The 23,144-nt window shown below is 45.5% G+C and overlaps 1 protein-coding gene across 6 annotated transcripts in view; it reads left to right on the forward strand.

Annotated features, from left to right (window-relative positions):
• Positions 1 to 23,144, forward strand: part of CEP104 (centrosomal protein 104) — a 43,036-nt gene that overhangs the window by 613 nt on the left and 19,279 nt on the right. For 3 of the 6 annotated variants that reach the window (XR_008668823.2, XM_063703281.1, XM_055352093.2), the window contains exons 2-13: positions 876 to 997; positions 4,454 to 4,580; positions 8,110 to 8,283; positions 9,276 to 9,414; positions 11,544 to 11,606; positions 11,912 to 11,988; positions 17,141 to 17,309; positions 17,798 to 17,953; positions 19,400 to 19,627; positions 20,228 to 20,425; positions 21,834 to 22,001; positions 22,806 to 22,979. Coding sequence is in view for 5 of the 6 variants with exons in the window: in XM_063703281.1 (XP_063559351.1) it covers positions 904 to 997; positions 4,454 to 4,580; positions 8,110 to 8,283; positions 9,276 to 9,414; positions 11,544 to 11,606; positions 11,912 to 11,988; positions 17,141 to 17,309; positions 17,798 to 17,953; positions 19,400 to 19,627; positions 20,228 to 20,425; positions 21,834 to 22,001; positions 22,806 to 22,979 (1,767 nt within the window). In the remaining variant the exon portion in view is untranslated. Of the gene's footprint in view, positions 1 to 264; positions 380 to 875; positions 998 to 4,453; positions 4,581 to 8,109; positions 8,284 to 9,275; positions 9,415 to 11,543; positions 11,607 to 11,911; positions 11,989 to 17,140; positions 17,310 to 17,797; positions 17,954 to 19,399; positions 19,628 to 20,227; positions 20,426 to 21,833; positions 22,002 to 22,805; positions 22,980 to 23,144 lie in introns of all 6 variants that reach the window. The other 3 variants (XM_019010321.4, XM_055352153.2, XM_063703284.1) reach the window with 3 other exon arrangements.

The following is a 23,144-nucleotide window of genomic DNA, read 5'->3' on the forward strand; positions in this document are numbered from 1 at the left end:
CTTCCGGGCCGCTGCGGCGCCGGCCCAGGGCCGGAGTGGGGAGCAGGGCGTGGGCGCCGCGGGGGCGCGGTCCCCACCTGGGAGCTGGTTACGAAGCCTGGGTGCGCGGTGCAAGCGCGGACGGTGTGGAGTTAGATGCCGGCCTTGCTGTCGCCGAAGAGCCGGCGCGGCCCCGTCGTGCCGGATGCCGGGGAGCTCAGCACGGGTGCTGGGACCGCCTGCCCCGGCCGGGACGGCCCATTTAGCGTGGAATATTGTTTTCAGATCCGGCTTTTCCTCTTCTGGATGCGTAGCACATAGCGGGCCAGTTTCAGATGTGTTCTGCTGAGCAAAAGTTTGAGGAAAGTTGCTCTGTCCCTATAGAGATTAAAGTCTGATGGTTGGTTGTTTTTTGTTTTTGGGTTTGTTTTGTTTTGTTTGCACTTAAGTTCAGATTTCTCTGAAGCCCTTTCAGTCGCTAAGATGACTTGATCAGAAACCCATAAGCCTTTGAGACGGTCTCGCTCTGTCGCCCAGGCTGGAGTGCAATGGCACGATCTCAGCTCACTGCAGCCTCCGCCTCCCGGGTTCAAGCGATTCTCCTGCCTCAGCCTCCCGAGTAGCCCGACTAATTTTTTTATGTTTAGTAGAGACGGGGTTTCACCATGTTGGCCAGGCTGGTCTCGAACTCCTGACCTCAAGTAATACGCCCTCCTCGGCCTCCCGAAGTGCTGGGATTACAGGCATGAGCCACTGCGCGCGGTCACACTTAAAAGTCTTCTTAAAAAGAAAATCAGAGACAAGTTTTGTTTCCTAGTCTTGTAACAAAATGGAAGTTGCTACACTGAGTTTCCGTTTAATTTATAGTTAATTGCCTTTTACCATGCCCGCACTAGGAAAAGTGTAGTGAGGGATGAGACCGCCATGGAGTCATCGCTGCCTGGGGAGAGATGTACTCTGGCACTTGTCGGGATGCCGATGGCTGTCCCTGGGACAACAGGAATCCCTCATGCCTCTGGTGAGGAAGACCAGCCAATAACTGGATGTTCAACAGAGCTTTGCTTCTTCCCAAATTGTTAATGGTGATTTTTATAGAGCCTAAAAGTGGCATCCTTCAGTGACATTCCAAGTATCTTATGTAACACTTGAAGGTTTACACAGGGGGGACCCTAGGGTACAACTGGAAGGTCTTTGGGAGGGGGTAGACTAAAAAAGGAATCCTTTTCAAATACCAGGCTGAGGTAATAGCATTGCCTCCACAGTCCCTGTGCGTTTCTCTTAGCTGGTTCTTAAATGCCAGTACTTTGTTTTAGATTTGTTGGGGGCAGTATAGCATACTGGAAACACCCTTCTGTTTGACTGAAAAGGTCCTATATTTGTGTCTTCGAGCCGTAACAGAGAGTGTTGGTTAGGTTCAGACACTAGCCAGGCTCGGCGGCTCACGCTTGTAATCCCAACACTTTGGGACACTAAGGTGGGAGGAGTTCAAGACCAGCCTAGACAACACAGTGAAACCCCACCCCTACAAAAAAAAAAAAAACAAACAAAAGTAGCTGTGCATGGTGGCATGTGCCTGTAGTCCTAGCTGCTCAGGAGGCTGAGACAAGAGGATCATTTGAGCCCGAGAGTTCATGGTTACAGTGAGCTATGATCACGCCACTGCAGCAGTACAGCCTGGGCAACAGAGCGAGAACCTGTATAAAAAAAAAAAAAAAAAATCGGGGCTGGGCTTAATGGCCACGCCTGTAATCCCAACACTTTGGGAGGTTGAGGCGGGTGGATCACCTAAGGTCAGGAGTTCGAGACCAGCCTGGCCAACATGGTGAAACCCCATCTCTACTAAAAATACAAAAATTAGCTGGATGTGGTGGCGCGCACCTGTAATACTAGCTACTTGGGAGGCTGAGGCGGGAGAATCACTTGAACCCAGGAGGCAGAGGTCGCAGAGAGCCGCGATCACGCCACTGTATGCCAGCCTGGGTGACAGAGTGAGACCCTCTCTCAAAAAAAAAAAAAAAAAAAAAAAAAAAATTGGAGACTGGAACCCAACAGCCCGGGCACAAGAGCTATTTTCAAGGTGGAATAGGGAGTGACAGGCCCTGCCCGTAAAGATGATGAAAGGAGCCTGGCATGGTGGCTCATGCCTGTAATCCCAGCACTTTGGGAGGCCAAGGCGGGCAGATTGGCCAGGAGTTCAAGACCAGCCTGGCCAACATGGCAAAACCCCATCTCTACTAAAATACCAAAAAAAAAAAAATTAGCCAGGCATGGTGGTGCATGCCTGTAATCCCAGCTGCTTGAGAGGCTGAACCACAAGAATCACATGAACCAGGGAGACAGAGGTTGCAGTGAGCCCAGATCACACCACTGCACTCCAGCCTGGGTGATAGAGTGAGACTCTTGTCTCAAAAAAGGAAAAAAAGCTGATGAAAGGATTGGAGGGCTTCAGAGCTGAAGGGTATTAACTTTGAGCTTTGATTGTTTGGCTGGACTTCAGAATTCAGGACAAGAAGTGAGGGTCAGGGGAGAGTTGGCGCATTGATCCCTAGATGGGGAGCCCACCGAGAGCTCTGGAGTTAGGACATGGATGGAGATGACTGGAGCTGGGCCTGAGGCGCATTCACACAATAGGAACTTAGGACTTGTCTGAGGGAGGCGCTTCAGGTGGGGACACCAGGTGGTTGCTGTCTAGAAAAGACAGTGGGATCAGAAGGAAGGGCAGGCCTGATAAGACCTGGCACACCGTTGGGTGGGGAGTGGGTGAAGAGAGATGCTGTGGCCAAGGGAAAAGTACCTCTGGGCTCAGAGCCCATGCGACCCAGAAGTGCCAGGTCACGAAGGAGTAGGAGCCATGGGCTGTGCGTTTCTGGCATAGGGTGCCCAGAGTGCACGTGGGGCCGTGCAGCTAACAGTGGGTTAAATCACACTCATCCTTTCAAAATTCTTTTTTTGTTTGCTTTTTTAGAAACGGGGTCTCACTATCTTACCCAGGCTGGTCTCGAACTCCTGGGCTCAAGTGATCCTTCCACCTCGGTCTCCCACAGTGCTGAGATTATATGGGCATGAACCACCACACCCAGCCTCATCCTGTTCTGGGGGGCTTTTTAAAAATTATTTTTTGGGTTGGTTTAGTTTTGTTTTCATTTAATATACAGTAACATCTTGCAGTGAACTTTGTGCAAAAAATAACTAGAATCTCAATGATGGTTTATCATTCTATTTTAGTGCTTTTGTTCATACATTCCAAGAAACATTAGCAATAATGCCAGCCAATAATTAATATATTGAAGTGGTCCTCTTCAAATTCTCCATGAAAGTAAAAGAAAGATCTAGATCATGCATCAAGCATGTCAAAATACGTACAGTTTTATGTGGGGGTATGTTTAGATGTTACCTCCTATTGGGAATTTCAATTAATAGTATATCTTATCCCAGAGAACTTTCTGATGGAGTCTTCTTTATCCTGGTTTAGTGAGGAGCCTTTTTTTTCCCCCCGATGATTTAGACCTAACCCAAATTGGCTTACTTAGGAGGAATCTGACTGGCTTAGTAACTGAAAAGTAACCCAGAGTCCCTGAGCAAATTGGGCTCAGTGTCCTGCGAGTCAGTCCCTCAACCTGACTCTGCATGAACGTTTTTGTACTTAATATGCCTGCCTGTCATTCCTGCTCTTCCTTCTGGTCATACACATTCATTTAGCAGTTCTTAATGCTAGCGCTTACATTGCCTTTTTCCCCTTGGTATTGTATAACTAATTAACGTACTGGTTGTATTAGTTTCCTAACTAATAGAAAGAAGTTTGTGTTTATATTCTAGACATAGCAAAATATCATAAACTAGATGGCTTAAAACACCAGAAATTCATTCTGGAGGCAGAAGTCAGATGGCTGCATGGACAGGGCTGCACTCTCGCTCTGGAGGCTGTAGGGAAGGATCCCTCCTGGCTTCTTCCTAACCTTGGGTGTCTGCTGGCCATCCTCGGCCGTCCTTGGCTGGCCCGCTTAGAGATGCGTTGCTCCGGTCTCTGCCTCTGTCACCACATGGCGCTCTCCCTTTGTGTGGCTGTGTCTCTTCCCTTCTTAAAAGTCACATTGGATTGGGCCCACCCCGAGGACCTCATTTTAACTAGATCACACCCACAAAGACCCTATTTTCAAATAAGGTCTCCTTCACAGGTACCACAGGTGGAACTTCAGCGTATCCTTTTGGGGAGCACAATCCACAGCACTGGTCAAACTTTTTGGACACATATTTGGGAAAAGTCAAGATAACTTAAATGATATCTTAAGCAGAATCAGAAGCATCTATAAAAGTGTTTAACAAAAAAAAATAGACTCTTTTCAAAGAGATGGGAAAATTCTGAATACCTAGTGCATTATTGTGTGTGTTAGCAAGGCATGAACCAACCCTTTAAATGTCCATGTGTTAGTGAATTCCTTTGTTTTAAAGAAATTTTTCCTGCTCTTATAAACAGCCCAAACGTGCAGAATGCCCCACAAGATTGGATTTGTAGTCGTCAGCTCATCTGGACACGAAGACGGCTTCAGTGCCCGGGAGCTCATGATCCACGCGCCAACTGTCAGTGGGTGGCGGTCACCTAGGTGAGGACTGGACGGGGCGGGGCTTGGGCTGGGAGGCAGCCTTGGGTCCCTGAGGAGGGTACAGGGGCTCCTTTCATTCAGAGCCTCAGATTTTACTATCACTCGGACATCAGGACCAAGGATGTCAGCGTGCAGTGCAGTGTCGGGCATCTCTTTCTGTTTATATTTTTAAAGAAAATGTGTTGACCCTCTTTCCCTTATAACATTCACCCACGCTCCCTTAAGAAAATGTGCAAATGTGGAGGAGAAGGAAGAGAAATATAGGCCCCGTAACTGTCTAACCGTACTCCCTGATCACACGCTGGGCTGCACGTTCTCATCAAGCTTCTGTGCAGAGATTGTGAGTGCAGCTTTTTTTGCTTTTACAGTTGGGCTCCTGTGCTGAAATAGTGTGTGTCTAACTGTTTTTATATGACACCAAGCTTTAACCAAAAGATATGTCTTTCACATTTCTCTTCAACACGCGTACACTTTTATTAAAATGTTCAATTGGGCACAGTGGCTCCCACCTGTAGTCCCAGCTACTCAGGGTGCTGAGACAGGAGGATCCCTTGAGCCCAGAAGTCCAAGTCTGCCATGAGCTGTGATAGCCATGCACTCCAGCCTGAGTGACCAAGTAAGATGCTGTCTCAAAACAAATGTTCATTAGATGAGTGTTTTGCTTGATTATTTTCCTAAAACACTGAAGTCTTTTTGCCTCTGCTGCTTTGGTCTTTACAGCTGAGCCCCTTCATGCACTCACTTGGCATCTGCCCTCCGCCCTCAGTCATGTGAATAAAAACCCACCCTCCACCCCATCCCACCTCGTCAGCTCTGTGCTTTTCATGACTTGCTTTCAAGCCTGAGAAGTTACTATTTATTCCTAACCCGCGAACGCGTAAATATGTATGGCATTTTAAATTCAATCATATAATTCTGTCTTGCTTTTATTCAGAAGTCAAGTTGCTGAAAATTGAATGTAAATCTCATTTATAATTAAAATGTATTTTCCTTTTGGAGTTTTTGAGGAGATGCAACAAATAAGACCCCCCTGTCCCTGCATTTCCCGGAAGTGAGTTCTGAATGAACTGAGAAATGAAGCAAGAGTCAAGCAGAAGGGGCCAGACAGCACCTTTGTCACCCGCAGAGCTGGGATTGCAGGCGAGCCAGCGTCCTGATACTGCCCAGGCCATGGCCGATGCACTGCCCATGCAGGCAGCATTAACAGGGTCCAGCCTGTGGCTGGAGGGCAGGAGGAGGAACACACCCACGGGGGCAGCCCAGCGCTCCGCCCTCTCCTCCCAGACTCCCCATGACCCTGCTCATGCCTCTCCCAGGCAGGAGCATCCGTCTGCAGAGGTCCTGTACGCTCACAGCACATGTTCCATGTTATTTGGGGATTGAAGGTTCTCGAATATACACACAGCCACCCTTTTTGGTAATAGTTATAAAAATCACACCAGTATGGTTCTCTTGTGCATTGACATGGTATTGCTTTGAAGGGCATAACCTACACTCACTTCAGTAATGTGCTTTCAGAGGATGTACCCAAGAAAAGGATCTGTGTGCCCTTGGTCACCACAGACTCCCACTGGGTTTGGCTCAGGGTCTCTTGACTTCCCTGAGGTCAGGCACATCGCAGAAAGACAAAGGAGGATACCCTGAAGCCGAGCCTCCCAATGACAGGATAAGGCACCCTGTTACCACAGGTCATAGAAAATGTGGGACCCTCTACATCGGAGCTCAGGGCATAGATTGACGCACTTCCAGGAGAGACACTGAAGGGGCGGTTAAAGAGACCTAGGGAGACCCCCAGTGCCGCTCATGTGACCTCAGAATTCAGAGAGCCTAAAGCCTTCAGAGCAAGACGCTTTTCCAAGAAACCGTAAAGTTTGCACCAACCGTAGCCCTTGGGCATCCATTTTTTCGGTTGTCAAATTATTTTTATTTTAAAAAATCTGTATCTGTCAATTTATCTTGAAGGGATAAATGCATACTAGCCTTTTTAGCTGTGTGGTTTCTTTTCATATGCAGCTTGAAAGGTATTTTTGATTCATCTATAAAGTGTTCATCAGCTACATTTGAGTAGCTAAATCATAGGCCCTTTTTGGAAGGATTTTTTAAAGTACAGTCCTACATCACTCAATCATGGGGACATTCTGAGAAATGCATCATCAGTCGATTTCATCGAACACCTAGAGTGTCCTCAAACCCAGATAGTACAGCCTACTCCTACACACCTAGGCTCTGTGGCATAGCCTATTGCTCCTGGGCTGCAAACCTGTACAGCACGTGACAGTGCTGAACACGGTAGCAAGTGTAACACAAGTAGGTATCTGTATATCTAAACATAGAAAAGCTAAGTCAAAATACAGTGTTGTCATCTTATGGGACCACTGTCTCATGCAGTGCATGACTGTATACAACTTCAAAGCTTTGCCGGTTGTCTTGGTTTTCTTTAAACAGTTTTGGAGTTGTTGTTTTTTTTTTTAATAAAGATTTTTAACTAATGGATTACTTATTGTCCTTATGTTCAGATAATCTCACCATGAATGATAATATATGTGCCCTGTATTTAAAAGCAGTAACTATCTAAAGCAGCACTTTACTGACATGAAAGACTAAAGAATTTCATTTCAAAAGTTGCTTGGTTTCCCAATTTGTGCCAGCTGCCCTCCTGCCCCAAATGTGTCTGTCTTGAACTTTTGCATTTTTGGAAGCAGTGTGGGGTCTTTGCTGACTGCTGTGATTCTCTACCCAACTCTTAGTTATTTAATACGTTGTGTTACTTTTGGGCTGGGCCCAGTGGCTCACACCTGTAATCACAGCACTTTGGGAGGCCGAAGGGGGAGGATCCCCTGAGCCCAGGAGTTCAAGACCAGCCTGGGCAAAATTTTAGCCAGGCACAGTGGCACACGCCTGTGGTCCCAACTCCTCAGGAGGCTGAGGTAGGAGGGTCACTTGAGCCCAGGAGATCGAAGATGCAGTGAGCCATAATCACACCACTGCAGCCTGGGTGACAGAGCGAGACCTTGTCCCAAAAAAAAAAAAAAAAAAAAAAAAAAGTTATGTCACTTTTGAGCAAAGAAGCTCCAGCATGGCCCATAGCATAGGCTTGTCTCCCTAGACCACTATGCGTGAAAGGCAGGCACTCCTTAAATATTGATACCTTGGGGCCCTTAAGCATTTGAGTTTCTGTGGAAAATCCTTTGGCTCTGTCCTGCCCACTAGTGCCGCCTCATAAGATTGATTTATCTTATGAAAAACTACAGGTTTCACATCAGACCATTGACTAGCTGCCAAGAGTATGATTCCTATAGGGTTACAGGCAGATCAAGTCAAATTTTAATTCCAAGCTTCAGCTCCAACAAGAAAAGCTCGAGAGAACAGGAATCATGTCGCAGGCATCTTTGTACCGTCAGTACCTACAGACTGTCCTGCTCAAAGTGGGTGTGTGGTTAATGCTTCTCACCTGCAAGAATGAGATGCTAGCATCTAGAAACCCTCTGCAGAAGTTGTTCAGAAAATATAAAAATGTGTTTGCTTTCAGATTTTGCCAATTTCCACAAGAAATTGTCCTTCAAATGGTGGAGAGATGTCGAATAAGGAAACTACAGTTACTTGCTCACCAGTATATGATTTCAAGTAAAATTGAGTTCTACATTAGTGAAAGCTTGCCTGAATATTTTGTACCCTATCAAGCAGAGCGGTTTCGAAGACTTGGGTAAGAATGAAATTTAAAATGTATCATGGCAGCTTTTAGGCTAATTCTACCTGAAAGCTCTTTTTTTTTTTTTTGAGATGGAGTCGCGCTGTGTCGCCCAGGCTGGAGTGCAGTGGTGCAATCTCAGCTCACTGCAGCCTCTGCCTCCCGGGTTCACGCCATTCTCCTGCCTCAGCCTCCCAAGTAGCTGGGACTACAGGTGCCTGCCATCACGCCCGGCTAATTTTTTGTATTTTTAGTTGAGACAGGGTTTCACCATGTTAGCCAGGATGGTCTCGATCTCCTGACCTCGTGATCCGCCCGCGTCGACCTCCCAAAGTGCTGGGATTACAGGCGTGAGCCACCGCGCTCGGCCCTGAAAGCTCTTAAAAATGAATTGTCCCTTAACTTTTGGTCCTGTGTTATGTACTTCTATTTGGTTCAAGAGTACACAGTTTCTTAACACCTGTCTCTTATTGAATATGCTTAAAAAGCAGCGTTATAATTTCTGTGAATTCTGCTATTCAACTCTACTTTTCAGATGTAGAAATTTTCTTAAGAATACTAATTAGATGACCAATCTGGCCAACATGGTGAAACCGTGTCTCTACTGAAAATACAAAAATTAGCCGGGCATGGTGGTGAGCATCTATAATCCCAGCTACTTGGGAAGCTGAGGCAGAAGAATTGCTTGAACCCGGGAGGTGGAGGTTGGAATGAGCCAAGATCACGCCACTGCACTCCAGCCTGGGTAGCAGAACAAGACTCCATCTCAACAACAACAACAACAACAAAAGAAGAATACTAATTAGAATTTGAGTTCTAGGGGTTTTTCCTAGGTTTTTCATTCTAGACTTAGCTTTTATTCAAACCTGTTGATCCTGCGTAGGGGTAGTCTAGCTTTAAAAAATAAAACAATAAACATAAATGAGTCTATTGAGTTCAATCAGGGTAGGGACCAGTTTTATTGAACAGCACATTTTCAAATTCTTCAGTTGTGTTTTGTTTTTCAGCTATGTGTCTCTCTGTGATAATGAAAAGACAGGCTGCAAAGCCCGGGAACTAAAATCAGTTTATGTGGATGCAGTAGGACAATTTCTTAAACTGATTTTTCACCAAAACCATGTCAACAAATACAACATATATAATCAGGTAAGATGCATGCAGCTTCGCCTTTGATTCTGCCCCTACTTTCTTTGTGGGATTATGTGGTCATGTATCTTTTCTCAGATGCATTTTCAAGGTGATCTTATAAGAGAGGATCTCTTCTGGGAGACTGCTGAGCTCTCTGAGCTGTGCTGTCTGATCCAGCAGCCTCTGGGCACACGTGGCCAGTGCCCACCACGAACTGGCCTAGTGCCCAGAGCTGCTGCCAGCCTCACCAGACAGTGGGCTTCAGAGCCTCAGTACAAAAGGAGAACGCGAAAGAGTTCATGAGAACTTTTATGTCAATTGTATGTGATGAAATGATAATATTTTGGATATGTTGTGTTAACCTATATTTTTAAAATTAATTGCATTTTTAAATTTTTTAATGTGCCTACTTAACCTTAATGACACATGTGGCTCACATCCTATTTGTGTAGGACAGCACAGTTCTAAGTAAACCCTCCCAACGTGCACAAGGTAAATTCCCTGGTGGAAATTGCGGACACATGAATGTTGCGTGTAATCCAGAATCTCTCCAGCTTCAGGCTGCTACTTCTTCATCTCTTCCTTCCTCCCTCCCTTTCTTTCCTTCTTTTTTTCTTTTTCTCACATGATTAGTGTAGTAGAAATCAATTGTGTCCAAAGGAATCTTGTTAATTGGCACAAGCATTTACAACTCTCCCTGCCCCCTCCAAGAGGATTGCGAGCACCCAGCAAATCAAATCTCTAGACCAAGCGGGTGAGCTGGACAAGAGCACAAAGGTCCAGTTAAGCTGCCTGGCCCCTTGCAGCGTAACACGCCAGGAAGCCAGAAGAATGAGTCTTAACCCTGTTACTTCCTCCACCCACCTGCATGTATTTACCAGCAATGACCTGGCTGTTGTCTTGGTTTTCTTTAAACAGTTTGGAGTTTTGTTTTGTTTTTTTAATAAAAATTTTTAAATAATAGATTATTTATTGTCCTTATGTTCAGATGATCTCGTCATGAATGATAATATATGTGCCCTGTATTTAAAAGCAGTAACTATCTAAAGCAGCACTTTACTGACATGAAAGACTAAAAAATTTCATTTCAAAAGTTGCTCGGTTTCCCAGTTTGTGCCACCCGCCCTCCTGCCCCAAATGTGCCTGTCTTGAACCTTTGCATTTTTGGAAGCGGTGTGGGGTTAGTCTACAGTGGTTGGGGGTGCAGGGTGGAAAAGTGACTCCCCACCTCAGGTGAGACTCACCAACTGGGAACTGAGCTGTGTTAACTTTTCATTGTCTAATTTCCCAAGATCCTTCAAAGATGAGCTCCATACTGAATCTCACATGGATGTCTCATTATGAGGCTATGTTAAAACTTTGGGAGTTTTTAGCTATTATGATTTGAACTTTTTTTTTTTTTTTTTTTTTTTGAGACGGAGTTTCACTCTTGACTCTTGTTGCCTAGGCTGGAGTGCAATGGTGCAATCTCGGCTCACTGCAATCTCTGTCTCACAGGTTCAAACAATTCTCCTGCCTCAGCCTCCTGAGTAGCTGGGATTACAGGCATGTGCCTGGCTAATTTTGTATTTTTAGTAGAGACGGAGTTTCTCCATGTTGGTCAGGCTGGTCTCAAACTCCCGACTTCAGGTGATCCTTCCACCTTGGCCTCCCATAGTGATGGGATTACAGGCGTGAGCCACCGCACCCAGGCTTTAAATGGTTAAAAGTAACCATTTGGTTAGCATTAGAATACTAACATAATTTATTTAAAATTCTTTGTTAATTATTAAAAATTATTTATATTGGCATAACATTTTAACAATTAATATGCTTTGATATACATCATCCCATTTGATAACAGTGTAGGTCAGAGTTTGTTATAAAGGGGTTAAGTCCAGCCTGGGCAACATGGTGAAATCCTATCTCTGCAAAAAAACACAAAAATTAGCAGGGCATGGTGACTCACACCTGTAGTCCCAGCTACCAGGGCAGCTAAGGTGGAGGATTCCTTGAGCCCGGGAGGTCAAGGCTGCAGTGAGCCATGATCACACCACTGCACTCCAGCCTGGGTGACAGACGAGACCCTGTCTCAAAATAAGTAAATAAAAGGGTTAAGTCATTTTAAACATTGTATATTTAATTCTGTTATTTTAACACTTTCTTAGGTTGCTTTGGTTGCCATAAATATCATTGGAGACCCTGCAGATTTCAGTGATGAAAGCAATACTGTAAGTTTGGAAAGTTTTAATTCCTAAGGAAGTAAATCTATTTATAATGGGAGTGAGTCATTTATTTTCACCCAAAAAATGTGTCATTTTTATAATCTGCATAAAATTGACTAGTGAATAACTTTCAGATGATTTTTAGGAGCTGTAGCATATGAAACTTCTCTTTAACAGTTTTAGCTGTCCCTCCAAAAGATGAGGATCACTGAACCTTGCTGGCAGCTTTATATGAAATGAATCTTGTAGTTAAGGTTTTGTGTTGTTCCTCTTTCTCTCTGAGACACTAAGCAGATGTTTTGCCCCCAAAGGCCTCTCAAGAGAAGTTGATTGACCACTACCTTGGGCACAACAGTGAGGACCCTGCTCTAGAAGGAACGTACGCCAGGTAAGAGTCCTGCTCCCCAGCAATGAACTTCTTTTACTTTCCTCAGAATCCTGAAAGGGTCAGTCATTTCCAAAGGATTCTGGACTTAGAGCCTCTAAATTCAGTTTAGAGCTGGATAAGCCACTGATTGGATTGTCTGAAATTTACATAAAGATTAAGGTCACTGTTTTATTTAGCACACCTTCATTTATTTTTTTTCCTTTTTTTTGAGACAGAATTTCACTCTTGTTGCCCAGGCCGGAGTGTAATGGCACAATCTCGGCTCGCTATAACTTCTGCCTCCTGAGTTCAAGGGATTCTCCTGCCTCAATCTCCCAAGTAGCTGGGATTACAGGTGCCTGCCACCACGCCCAGCTAATTTTTTGTATTTTTAGCAGAGATGGGGTTTCATCAGGTTGGCCAGGCTGGTCTCGATGGAGTCTTGCTCTGTCGCCAGGCTGGAGTGCAGTGGCATGATCTCGGCTCACTGCAAACTCTGCTTCCTGCATTCAAGCGATTCTCCTGAGTCTGACCTCAGGTGATCCACCTGCCTCAGCCTCCCAAAGTGATGGGATTACAGACATGAGCCACTGTGACCAGCCACACACCTTCATTTATTGCTCAGCAGAGACTACTTCGTTTCTTGTGTTCAGGTATTACTAGAAGTTTCCTAAAATGTGTTTAGAACAAAGATCTGTCAGCTATCTTTTGATATTTTATCAGCACAAGCAAATTCATGGTAAAAATCAAAGATATTAATGGACCCAGGTTATCAGTTCTAGAGACATCACCTTATGGCCTCTTCAAAAGTTTATTCTTTAGAGGAGTGAAAAATACGTATCACATACGTTTTTAAAAACACAATTTTGCCGGGTGCAGTGGCTCACGCCTGTAATCCCAGCACTTTGGGAGGCCAAAGGCGGGTGGATCACGAGGTCAGGAGTTCAAGACCAGCCTGGCCAACATGGTGAAACCCTGTCTCTACTCAAAATACAAAAATTAGCCAGGCGTGGTGGCGTGCACCTGTAATCCCAGCTACTTGGGAGGCTGAGGCAGGAGAATGACTTGAATCCGGGAGGTGAAGGTTGTGGTGAGCCGAGATTGTGCCACTGCACTCCAACCTGGGCGATAGAGCGAGACTCCATCTCAAAAAAAAAAACACACACCACAATTTTTACCAATCCCTCTCTACCCATTAAAAATATTTTTTCTCACTGCTAAATTTGGCTAAAAAAAAAAAATGGGTATGGGGAAAGTTCTTCATGTTAACAATTGTAGGCCGGGTGTGGTGGCTAACGCCTGTAATCTCACCACTTTGGGAGGCCAAGGCAGGAGGATTGCTTGAGATCAGGAGTTTGAAACCAGCCTGGGGAACATGCCAAAACCCCATCTCTACTAAAAATACAAAAATTAGCTGGGCATGGTGGTGCACGCTTGTAGTCTCAACTACTCAGGAAATTGAGGCAGGAAGATCGCTTGAGCCGAGATCATGCCACTGTATTCCAGCCTGGGTGACAGAGTGAGACCCTGTCTCAAAAAAAAAAAAAAAAAAAAAAATTATACATATTTTTCTGCTGCTGTTGCCGCTTCCTCTTTTTTTTTTTTTTTTTTTTAGCAGTGTAAGGACTGGGGGTGAATCCACTTTTGGGGAGCTAAAGGGCCCCGCTGTGCCATCCTTGGTCACCCTCTCTGTCCCGGTTACCTCTTTGGGACAGTGGCTCCCTTGCCACCTGCCTGCTGTGGATGACAATGAGGGGACTCCATTCCAGAGGTGCCTGGTCTAAAGGAAAGAAGGGAAGGGCTGCCATAGTTGCCGCAGTGAGAAAAAAAGAGGAATTGAAATGTTTTTTAGGCTGAGCGTTATGGCGCATGCCTGTAATCCCAGCACTTTGGGAGGCTGAGTTGGGCAGATCACTTGAGGTCAGGAATTCAAGACCAGCCTGACCAACATGGTAAAACTCCTTCTCTACTAAAAACACAAAAATTAGCCAGGCGTGGTGGCGCACACCTGTAGTCCCAGCTACTTGGGAGGCTGAGGCAGGAGAATCCCTTGAACCTGGGAGGTGGAGGTTGCAGTGAGCCAAGGTCATGCCACTGCACTACAGCCTGGGGGACAGAGCAAGACTCCATCTCACACACGCACAAAAAAAATTTTAAACAAAGAGGAATTCCAAATAATCCGTGGCTCTTCTCTGACAGCAGCTTCCCAATAAAGAAAAGATCAACTTTTTAAACTTTAATAGAAATTTCAAATTTGTCCACGTTTGGTGTAATTTCACTTTTACCTGCATACAGACTGCTCGCATAAAATGATTAATTCTTGATCCAGGCTCTTCTATTTGCACACAACCTGGATCAGATTCTCTCTGCGGTTGCTCAGGAGCCACATGCGATTTGCTGAGCATGTGCACTGGTGGACAGCGAGCCTTCCCTCCTGCAGAGGCTACACCGCCTGCCCACAGGCCTGGTGCAGACCAGAGCTGTCACAGGCACTTGTGAGTGTGGAGTGCTCAGAGAGTAGAGGCTATTCATGTAATGTCTATAAAAAAATAACACCAAGGCCGGGCGCGGTGGCTCACGCCTGTAATCCCAGTACTTTAGGAGGCTGAGGCGGGCGGATCACGAGGTCAGGAGATCGAGACCATCCTGGCTAACACGGTGAAACCCCGTCTCTACTAAAAAATACAAAAAATTAGCCGGGCGTGGTGGTGGGCACCTGTAGTCCCAGCTACTCAGGAGGCTGAGGTGGGAGAATGGCGTGAGGCGGAGCTTGCAGTGAGCCAAGATCGCACCACTGCACTCCAGCCTGGGCGACAAGAGCGAGACTCCGTCTCAAAAAATAAAAATAAAAAAATAACACCAGCTTCTCAGTCTCTCCCTCAGATGCCTCCTTTGTGTAATAGAAAAATCACAGTACTCTTCCCATCCTTCAAGCTGGCAATTGGATGGAAGCACTGTGGGGGAGGAGCGCTGAGAGTGGATGGCTACCTCCCTCCTGCCAGCCTCTCCACGAAGACCGCAGCTGGGGCTCTGCCCTTACTGAAGCAAGTGCAGTAGGGCAGGAACAACCAAACTGATTAAGTCTTTAGTTTCTCAGTATCTCCAATAAAGCTTCTTTCTGTTATTTTGATTTAGACTTTAAATCTGTTGCCTTAATCCAATCAGCCAGGTGGGATGGCAGGCTATGGTTTGCCTGTCCTGCCCCATGCCCGGGGTTTTATGAAGGTTAAGTGCAAGGACTGGGAAAAGCTGTGTGACTGGCATGTGCGGGCCTGTGCTGGACATGGAATCCGGTCATTGCCGCTGGGGGTTCTGTACCAAAGTGGGTAGATGGCACCCCACGCTGCTGGTGAATCAACAGGAGCTGGGACTGGGTGCCACAGGACATGATGTTCACTTTGAAGGATTTTTATAATCAAATGAAGTCTTTGTGTTCATCTCTGGGACAGCAAGGCAACGTGACTTAGAGTGTCATATGTGTTACACTAAAAATAGTTAATGTGATCTTGTAGACACCCCAAAATGTTTCGCTGTTTAGTCACCCCTGGGATTAGACACAGTTCAGAGCTGCTGGTGCCGTCCCAGCCGCCAGCCTGTGGTGCTGCTGTGAGCAAAGTACCGTGACCTCAAGGGTGGGGAGATGCCAGAGGGGGGCTGTGAGTGCTTAAAGGGGGCCTATTCCCATGCCCCACTTGAATTCATTATAATACAGATTCACAAAGTACACTTTTACGACAAGTGTTTTCATTAAAACGTACCTGTCTCGAAGGATGTTCAAGTCGCCGTAAGCAGCTGGCTTGTTTAATGGGGTTGATACAGCAGCTGGGACACTTCCATCCTCATCCTCTCGTAAGGTTTTGTTGCTTGGTGAGACTAACTTTATTGTTTACATTCCAGACCCTACTATAGAGCTCGAAAGGAGGAATAGAGGTCATATTTAATCAGAAATGAGCTATTCAGGTGACTACGAAAGATGACTTATTTCTGAAGGAATGTTTTTGATCTCCTCTAGGATATGATGGTTGACACCATACAACTTAACCCTTTGAGTAAAACCTCAGTGGTAGCAATTCTTAACCTATCATGTTCATCAAAAATACTGTGATGCTGGCTGGGTGCAGTGGCTCACACCTGTAATCTCAGCACTTTGGGAGTCCGAGATGGGTGGGTCACCTGATGTCAGGAGTTCCAGACCAACCTGGCTAACATGGTGAAACTCCATCTCTACTGAAAATACAAAAAATTAGCCAGGCATGCTTGCTCACGCCTGTAGTCCCAGCTGTTTGGGAGGCTGAGGCATTAGAATTGCTTGAACCCAGGAGGCAGAGGTTGCAGTGAGCCCAAGATCATGCCACTGCACTCCAGCCTGGTCAACAGAACTCTGTCTCAAAGAAAAAAATAAAAAAATACAGGCTGGGCGCAGTGGCTCAGGCCTATAATCCCAACACTTTGGGAGGCTGAGACTGGTGGATCACTTGAAGTCAGGAGTTTGAGACCAGCCTGGCCAACATGATGAAAACCCATCTATACTAAAAAATACAAAAATTAGCCAGGTGTGGTGCCACACACCTATAATCCTAGCTACTCAGGAGGCTGAGGCAGGAGAATCGCCTGAACCTGGGAGGTGGAGGTTGCAGTGAGCCGAGATTGCGCCACTGCACTCCAGCCTAGGCAACAGAGTGAGACTCCGCCTCTGAAAAAAGAAAAGAAAGAAAAAAATACTGTGTTGTTATAAAATACGGCGTCTGGACTCCATCTTGGGCGCACTAGTCACAGTTCTTAGGGTGGGGCCTGGTCATCCATTTGTCCTTGTTTTTGTTTTTCTCCTTGTTCTGCAGTTGATTCACATTCACTCTCCTATTCCCAGGGCCCATAATGAGGCGAGGCCCAGAGTCTGCACTCTGAACGAATGCACTGGAGGCTCAGATGCCCTGAAGTGCAGTTTGGTCCATGGTCAAGAGCGTGAGCTTTGGAGTCAGAAAGGCCTGCTTGCAATTAAGAGCTTTGTGAGCTGAGGCCCATTACTTCTCTGAGACCCGTTTTCTCATGCAGGAAATGCTCTGTGAACCATGATGGGGCAGGATGGGGAGGGGCATCTTCTTAACCGTGCATCTTCAGCACTGAACTCCTAGGGCGTGAAATTATCTCTAAAATATGCATTTCTTCCCTTTAGGAAATCTGACTATATTTCTCCGCTAGATGACTTAGCTTTTGATATGTACCAAGATCCAGAAGTTGCACAGATCATACGAAAATTAGATGAAAGAAAACGGGAAGCTGTCCAAAAGGAACGCTATGATTATGCCAAGAAACTAAAACAAGCCATTGCTGATTTGCAAAAGGTATTGCCTTTGGAGAAAACAGTTCCTAATTTATGCCTGTAATAGGTTTTATGTATACTTAGAATAATTACATGGTAAAAGAAACCAGTTACTAAAAGCCGTGAAGTTAGTGTGAGTTCAAAGATCTCAGCAAAATAAAGTTACGGAGACAGATAAGCACTTTAAAAATGTAAATGGAAGCAGAAGCTTTACCTCTTCAGACTCACGTTCAGGTGTCAGGGTCAGCCACCTCGTTACTAGGACCCTGAGCCCAATGGGAAAATAGGAAAACCAGCTATCCTGAAAGTCATGACCAACCCATGGGCTTATTAAATGCCCGTACAGAAACAGCAGCCAGACCTTTGCTGAGTGTGGCCCATTCCTTCCATTTCCCTGTGCTCGCTCCCTCTCCTTGCAAGACGGTTCAAGCGTGATTCTTAAAAATTAGCTTTGCATTTGATGTGAGTTGATCCAAATTTGAAACAAAAAGCAAATATTTTGTGCTTCAGGTTGGTGAGCGCCTTGGGAGGTATGAGGTAGAGAAACGCTGTGCCGTGGAGAAGGAAGACTACGATCTCGCCAAGGAGAAGAAGCAGCAGATGGAGCAGTATCGCGCCGAGGTGTACGAGCAGCTGGAGCTGCACAGCCTCCTGGATGCCGAGCTGGTGGGTGCAGGAGCCCGGACGGGGTGGAGGAAAGCCTAGGAGAACAGAGATTCAACTGTGTGGTTCACAGAGGTGGATAGATGTCTTTGAAGTGTAGTGTAAAACACTCTGCATTGCTCAGGGGACAGTTATCATGGATGGCCTCAGCTCTGTGCCTACGTCAGGGAGGCTTTGCCTCAGCATGTTCTTTCAGGAGACTCACAGTCATGGGAAAGGGAACGAACCGGGGTCAGGAAAACCGAGGCCCTGCTGCTTTTCTGCTGCATCCCTTCATCTCTCCAGCTGCTTCCTTATTTGGAAAAGGCAGTGATGACCCTGCCCCACTGACCCCTCAGTGTTGTAAGGATCAAGTGAGAACGTAATGCTAACAGCTTCGGTGTATTGAGAGCATATTTCCCATAAGGTGCTCTGCCTCTGATTTTAGAACTCATGCAAATGGGGCACTCAGCCCACGTGACAGATTAGGAAACGGAGGTTCTGAGATACGGAATAGTGATTGAGAGTGCACACTCTCAAGGCCAGGCATGGTGGCTCACGCCTGTAATCCCATCACTTTGGGAGGCCAAGGCTGGAGGATTGTTTGAGCCCAGGAGTTCGAGACCAGCCTGGGCAACATAGAGAGACCCTATCTCTACAAAAAGTAAATAATAGCCAGGCCTGGTGGCACACACCTGTAGTCCTAGCTACTCAGGAGAGTGAGACAGGAGGATCACTTGGGCCCAGAAGTTCGAGGCTGCAGTGAGCTACGATCGCACCACTGCTCTCCAGCGTTGGTGATGGAGCGAGACCCTGCCTCTGAAAAACGAGAGATCACACTCTGGAGCTGGACTGTCTGGGTTCAGATCTGGGCACCACCATTCCAGCTCTGTGATCACAGACTAATTCTTATCAGCTTTATGCCTCAGTTTTCCATCAGCTTTCAAATGGGGGTAAAAAGAGTAAGCATTAATGAGCCTACCTGTCCAAAACACTCAGTACCGTGCCTAGTGTGCAGCAATTGGTCAGTCAGCTTTGCTTGTTGGGGGACACAACATCACTTTTCTTTGTACACACAGTGAATAACAGTGCCAGATTTTGAATAAAAGTCCACTTGGGTCCAGCCCAGGTGCTTTCTCCACACCACCGTGCTCCTGCAGGGGCACATATGTGTGGACATGCTCCATGCACAAATGTTCATTCCTTCACTAGCATTTTGGATGTGTATGTCACTTTTGTAGTCCACACAGAAATGTGGAGAGACAACTGAGATGAGTGCAACTTGATTGTGTGGGACTTTCAAGTAGATTTCACTCTGTGGAAGTTTCTCTTTGGTTTTGAAATTTTTCATTGTGCCAAGGAGCCTCTTCCAGCACAGCTTTCTAAAGTCTTATTCATCTGAAGGAATGAGATAGATATATCTGGCTTGGCAGTGGCATTTGAAATTAAATGTTCCTTTTTGTTCTCTAGATGCGAAGACCTTTTGATTTGCCCCTCCAGCCCCTCGCTCGTTCTGGCAGTCCTTGCCACCAAAAGCCAATGCCCTCACTACCACAACTGGAAGAAAGAGGAACAGAAAACCAGTTTGCAGAACCTTTCCTTCAGGAAAAGCCTTCATCATATTCTCTAACTATTTCTCCTCAGCATTCTGCAGTAGACCCATTACTCCCTACCACAGATCCTCATCCAAAGATCAATGTAGGTAATTCTGTTTCAGATTGGCGTTCAATTTATTTGGGTATTTGTAAAGGACATGTGTTGTGCCAGGTGCTGTTCCCATGCATGGGGTGCATGAGTGCACCCCAGCCAGACCCACCTCTGTTCCATTCTAGGAGCCATAGTGCTGAGTGAGAGCATAGCCACATAAGGAATAGGCCTAATGACACCTTGTGAGCATGTTTATTAAAATCAGGCTTGATGCTTATTTCTAAGCAATAAACTAAGAAAATATCAGAGATCTTGTCAGAAAAAAAGATGTAACAGCCTTTACTTTAGTAGTCTCCATGTCAATTGAACTGGAATTGCTACCAGTAAACAGTCATTGAGGCGGAATCTACCTTGCTTTTTTTTTATTAGGTCTGTAATGAGTTTAGAAAGTAATAGAAAGCCTCATCTAATCTTTTCAATTACATCCTATTTGTCGTATAAATTATTCTAATCTGATGATACTGATATTTAGCAAAATAACATCTTTCAGATCAGGTAAGTAAGCGCAGTAAGCCTGCCAGTGAGAGTTGCATTGGAGAATGTGACCTATGGAGCTCCCCAGCACTTTCCTCTCTCCTTCACTCACTGCAGGCAGAGTCCCTGCCCTACGATGAGCGGCCTCTTCCAGCTATTCGTAAGCATTGTGGGGAGGCAGTGGTGGAGCCGGAAATGAGTAATGCAGACATCAGCGATTCTCGGAGGGGAGGCATGCTAGGGGAGCCAGAGCCCTTAACCGAGAAGGCCTTGAGAGAAGCCAGCTCTGCCGTCGATGTGTTGGGAGAAACCTTGGTAAAAAAAAAAAAAAAAAAAAAACAACAGTCGGGGGCAGAGGGGAGGGTAGTCTATATGGTATGCACACCTCTGTGTACTTACACATAAAGGAGGGAAAATGCCGAGGGCTTTGCATTTGTAATATTGTTGACTTCCCTTTGTTCTTCCTGAATTGGAAAGTCTTTTGTTAACTTTTTTTTTTTTTTTTTTTGAGACGCAGTCTTGCTCTTTACCCAGGCTGGAGTGCAGTGGCAAGATCTCCGCTCACTGCAAGCTCCGCCTCCTGGCTTCACGCCATTCTCCTACCTCAGCCTCCTGAGTAGCTGAGACTACAGGCGCCCATCACCACGCCTGGCTAATTTTTTGTAATTTTTTTTTAGTAGAGATAGAGTTTCACCACATTAGCCAGGATGGTCTCGATCTCCTGATCTTGTGATCCGCTCACCTTGGCCTCCCAAAGTGCAGGGATTACAGGCATGAGCCACTGCGCCCGGCCTTTTTTTTTTTTTTATGAAACAGATTGTTGCTCTGTCACCCAGGGTGGAGTACAGTGGCGTGATCATAACTCACTATAGCCTTGAACTCCTGGCCTTGGCCTCCCAAAGTGCTGGGATTACAAACATTAGCCACCATGCCTGCCCTTCTGTAAATTATAAATTATGTGAAACAGCAAAAACATGAGCTAAGATGTATCAGTGAGTACTCATTTCAGCCTGGGTGTTTCCTTCTGGCATTCATGGAGCTTGTATTAAACAACTGCTCCCTTCTGAATACCAGCTAATTCCAGCGCAAAAGGATGGCATAGCAAAAGATGGAAGTATCTCCTTATAGAAATGAGTAGAGTTGGCCAGGCGCAGTGGCTCACGCCTATAATCCCAGCACTTTGGGAGGCCAAGGCGGGTGGATCACGAGGTCAGGAGTTCAAGACCAGCCTGGCCAAGATGGTGAAACCCCATCTCTACTAAAAATACAAAAATTAGCCAGGCATGGTGTCAGGCACCTGTAATCCCAGCTAGTTGGAAGACTGAGGCAGGAGAATTTCTTGAACCCGCAGGGGGACAGAGGTTCCAGTGAGCCGAGCCACTGCACTCCAGCCTGGGCGACAGAGTGAGACTTTGTCTCAAAATAAAAAGAAATGAGTAGGGTTTTCCCCTTGTTCTCAGCTTTAAAATATTTCTCTTGGAGAATTTAATACTTTTTATATTTTAACATAGTCTTAAATTTCCTTATCAGAGAAAATTATTTCTCTAAATATACATATTTATTTGTAAAAGTTCTATTAGAAATGAATCATTTTCATTTATAAAAGTTCTGTTCTTAGAAATGAGTCATTTTAGTTTAAAAAAAAAAAAACAAAGCCTTCAAGTTGTATAGTATTGGAGGATGGTTGTGTGATGTCATGCAAATTCTGCCTGTTTTGTGGTAGGTTGCTGGGGCCTATTCTAAGACATGGTCCTACCGAGAGGATGCACTGCTTGCCTTGTATAAGAAGTTGATGGAAATGCCTGTTGGAACCCCAAAAGAAGATTTAAAGAACACACTGAGAGCATCCGTCTTTCTCATTAGAAGAGCCATAAAGGACATTGTGACCTCCGTGAGTGCTCTCAGCTGGCGCTGGCTCCAGCATGCATGGATGAGATCATGCGCCATACCACAGAAGACCAGAGCAGCTTGAGAGAGGACCAGTTAGTCATTGACGTGGTCACCAACTGTAACTCAATAGAATCACTAAGAAATGAGGTTCTCTAGCAAGAGCTATACAGTGCAACTGATCTTACATGAAGGGTCTGGGAAATCTGCCTTTGCTTGGGTCATTGTCTCTGGTCTCCAGCAGTGTTAGCTTTTCCATGGTCTGCAGAGCCAGGCGTTTGTAGAGGCCTAGTTCAATGCTACCACATCTTCAGTTTGTGTTTTCACTTTGCATGAAACCTGATGAGGTTGAGAATTACTGTTTTTTCTAATGCTGAATGGGCCTTAAGAATTAGAAGCAGGGCTGTTAGATACTCAGTATGAAGGGAAGATTTGGGCTTACCCATTGAAGCAGGGATGTTAGATACTCGGTATGAAGGGAAGATTTGGGCTTACCCATTGAAGCAGGGATGTTAGATACTCAGTATGAAGGGAAGATTTGGGCTTACCCGTTGAAGCAGGGGTGTTAGATACTCGGTATGAAGGGAAGATGGGGAGTGATTTCTGACAGAGTGAAGTAAGAGCATATGTCCTATATATGCAAGGTGCTGTGTTTAGAAAGCAGTTTTCAGTTTGCCATTTTCAGCCTTTCAGACGAGATGTCATTTTCAATATAATGTTCGTATGTATTACTGATAGTAAATGCCATGTTTCCTCTTGGTGGAATTGCACCGTAGTAACTCATCCGTGTTTATCACTTTTCTCTTAGGTTTTTCAGGCTTCTTTGAAATTGTTGAAAATGATCATTACACTATATATTCCTAAACATAAACTGAGTAAACTTGAAACAGCTCACTGTGTGGAGAGGACCATTCCCGTTTTGCTCACCAGAACTGGAGATTCTTCTGCCCGCCTCCGCGTCGCAGCTGCAAATTTTATTCAGGTCTGAACTTCACCACGGCATTTGAAACCGTAGATGATAAACATATTCCTGTAGCTCTCTGGCTTTCTTAACACCTTTTACAAGATTCTGTCTCTACTCAGTTAACATTATTCTCAGGGATTCACCATCACACTTTCCTTATGCTCTGAAAGGTCAGTTTTGTCT

The sequence above is a fragment of the Gorilla gorilla genome, chromosome 1 (genome assembly GCF_029281585.2).
Source record: "Gorilla gorilla gorilla isolate KB3781 chromosome 1, NHGRI_mGorGor1-v2.1_pri, whole genome shotgun sequence".
Lineage (NCBI taxonomy): Eukaryota > Metazoa > Chordata > Mammalia > Primates > Hominidae > Gorilla > Gorilla gorilla.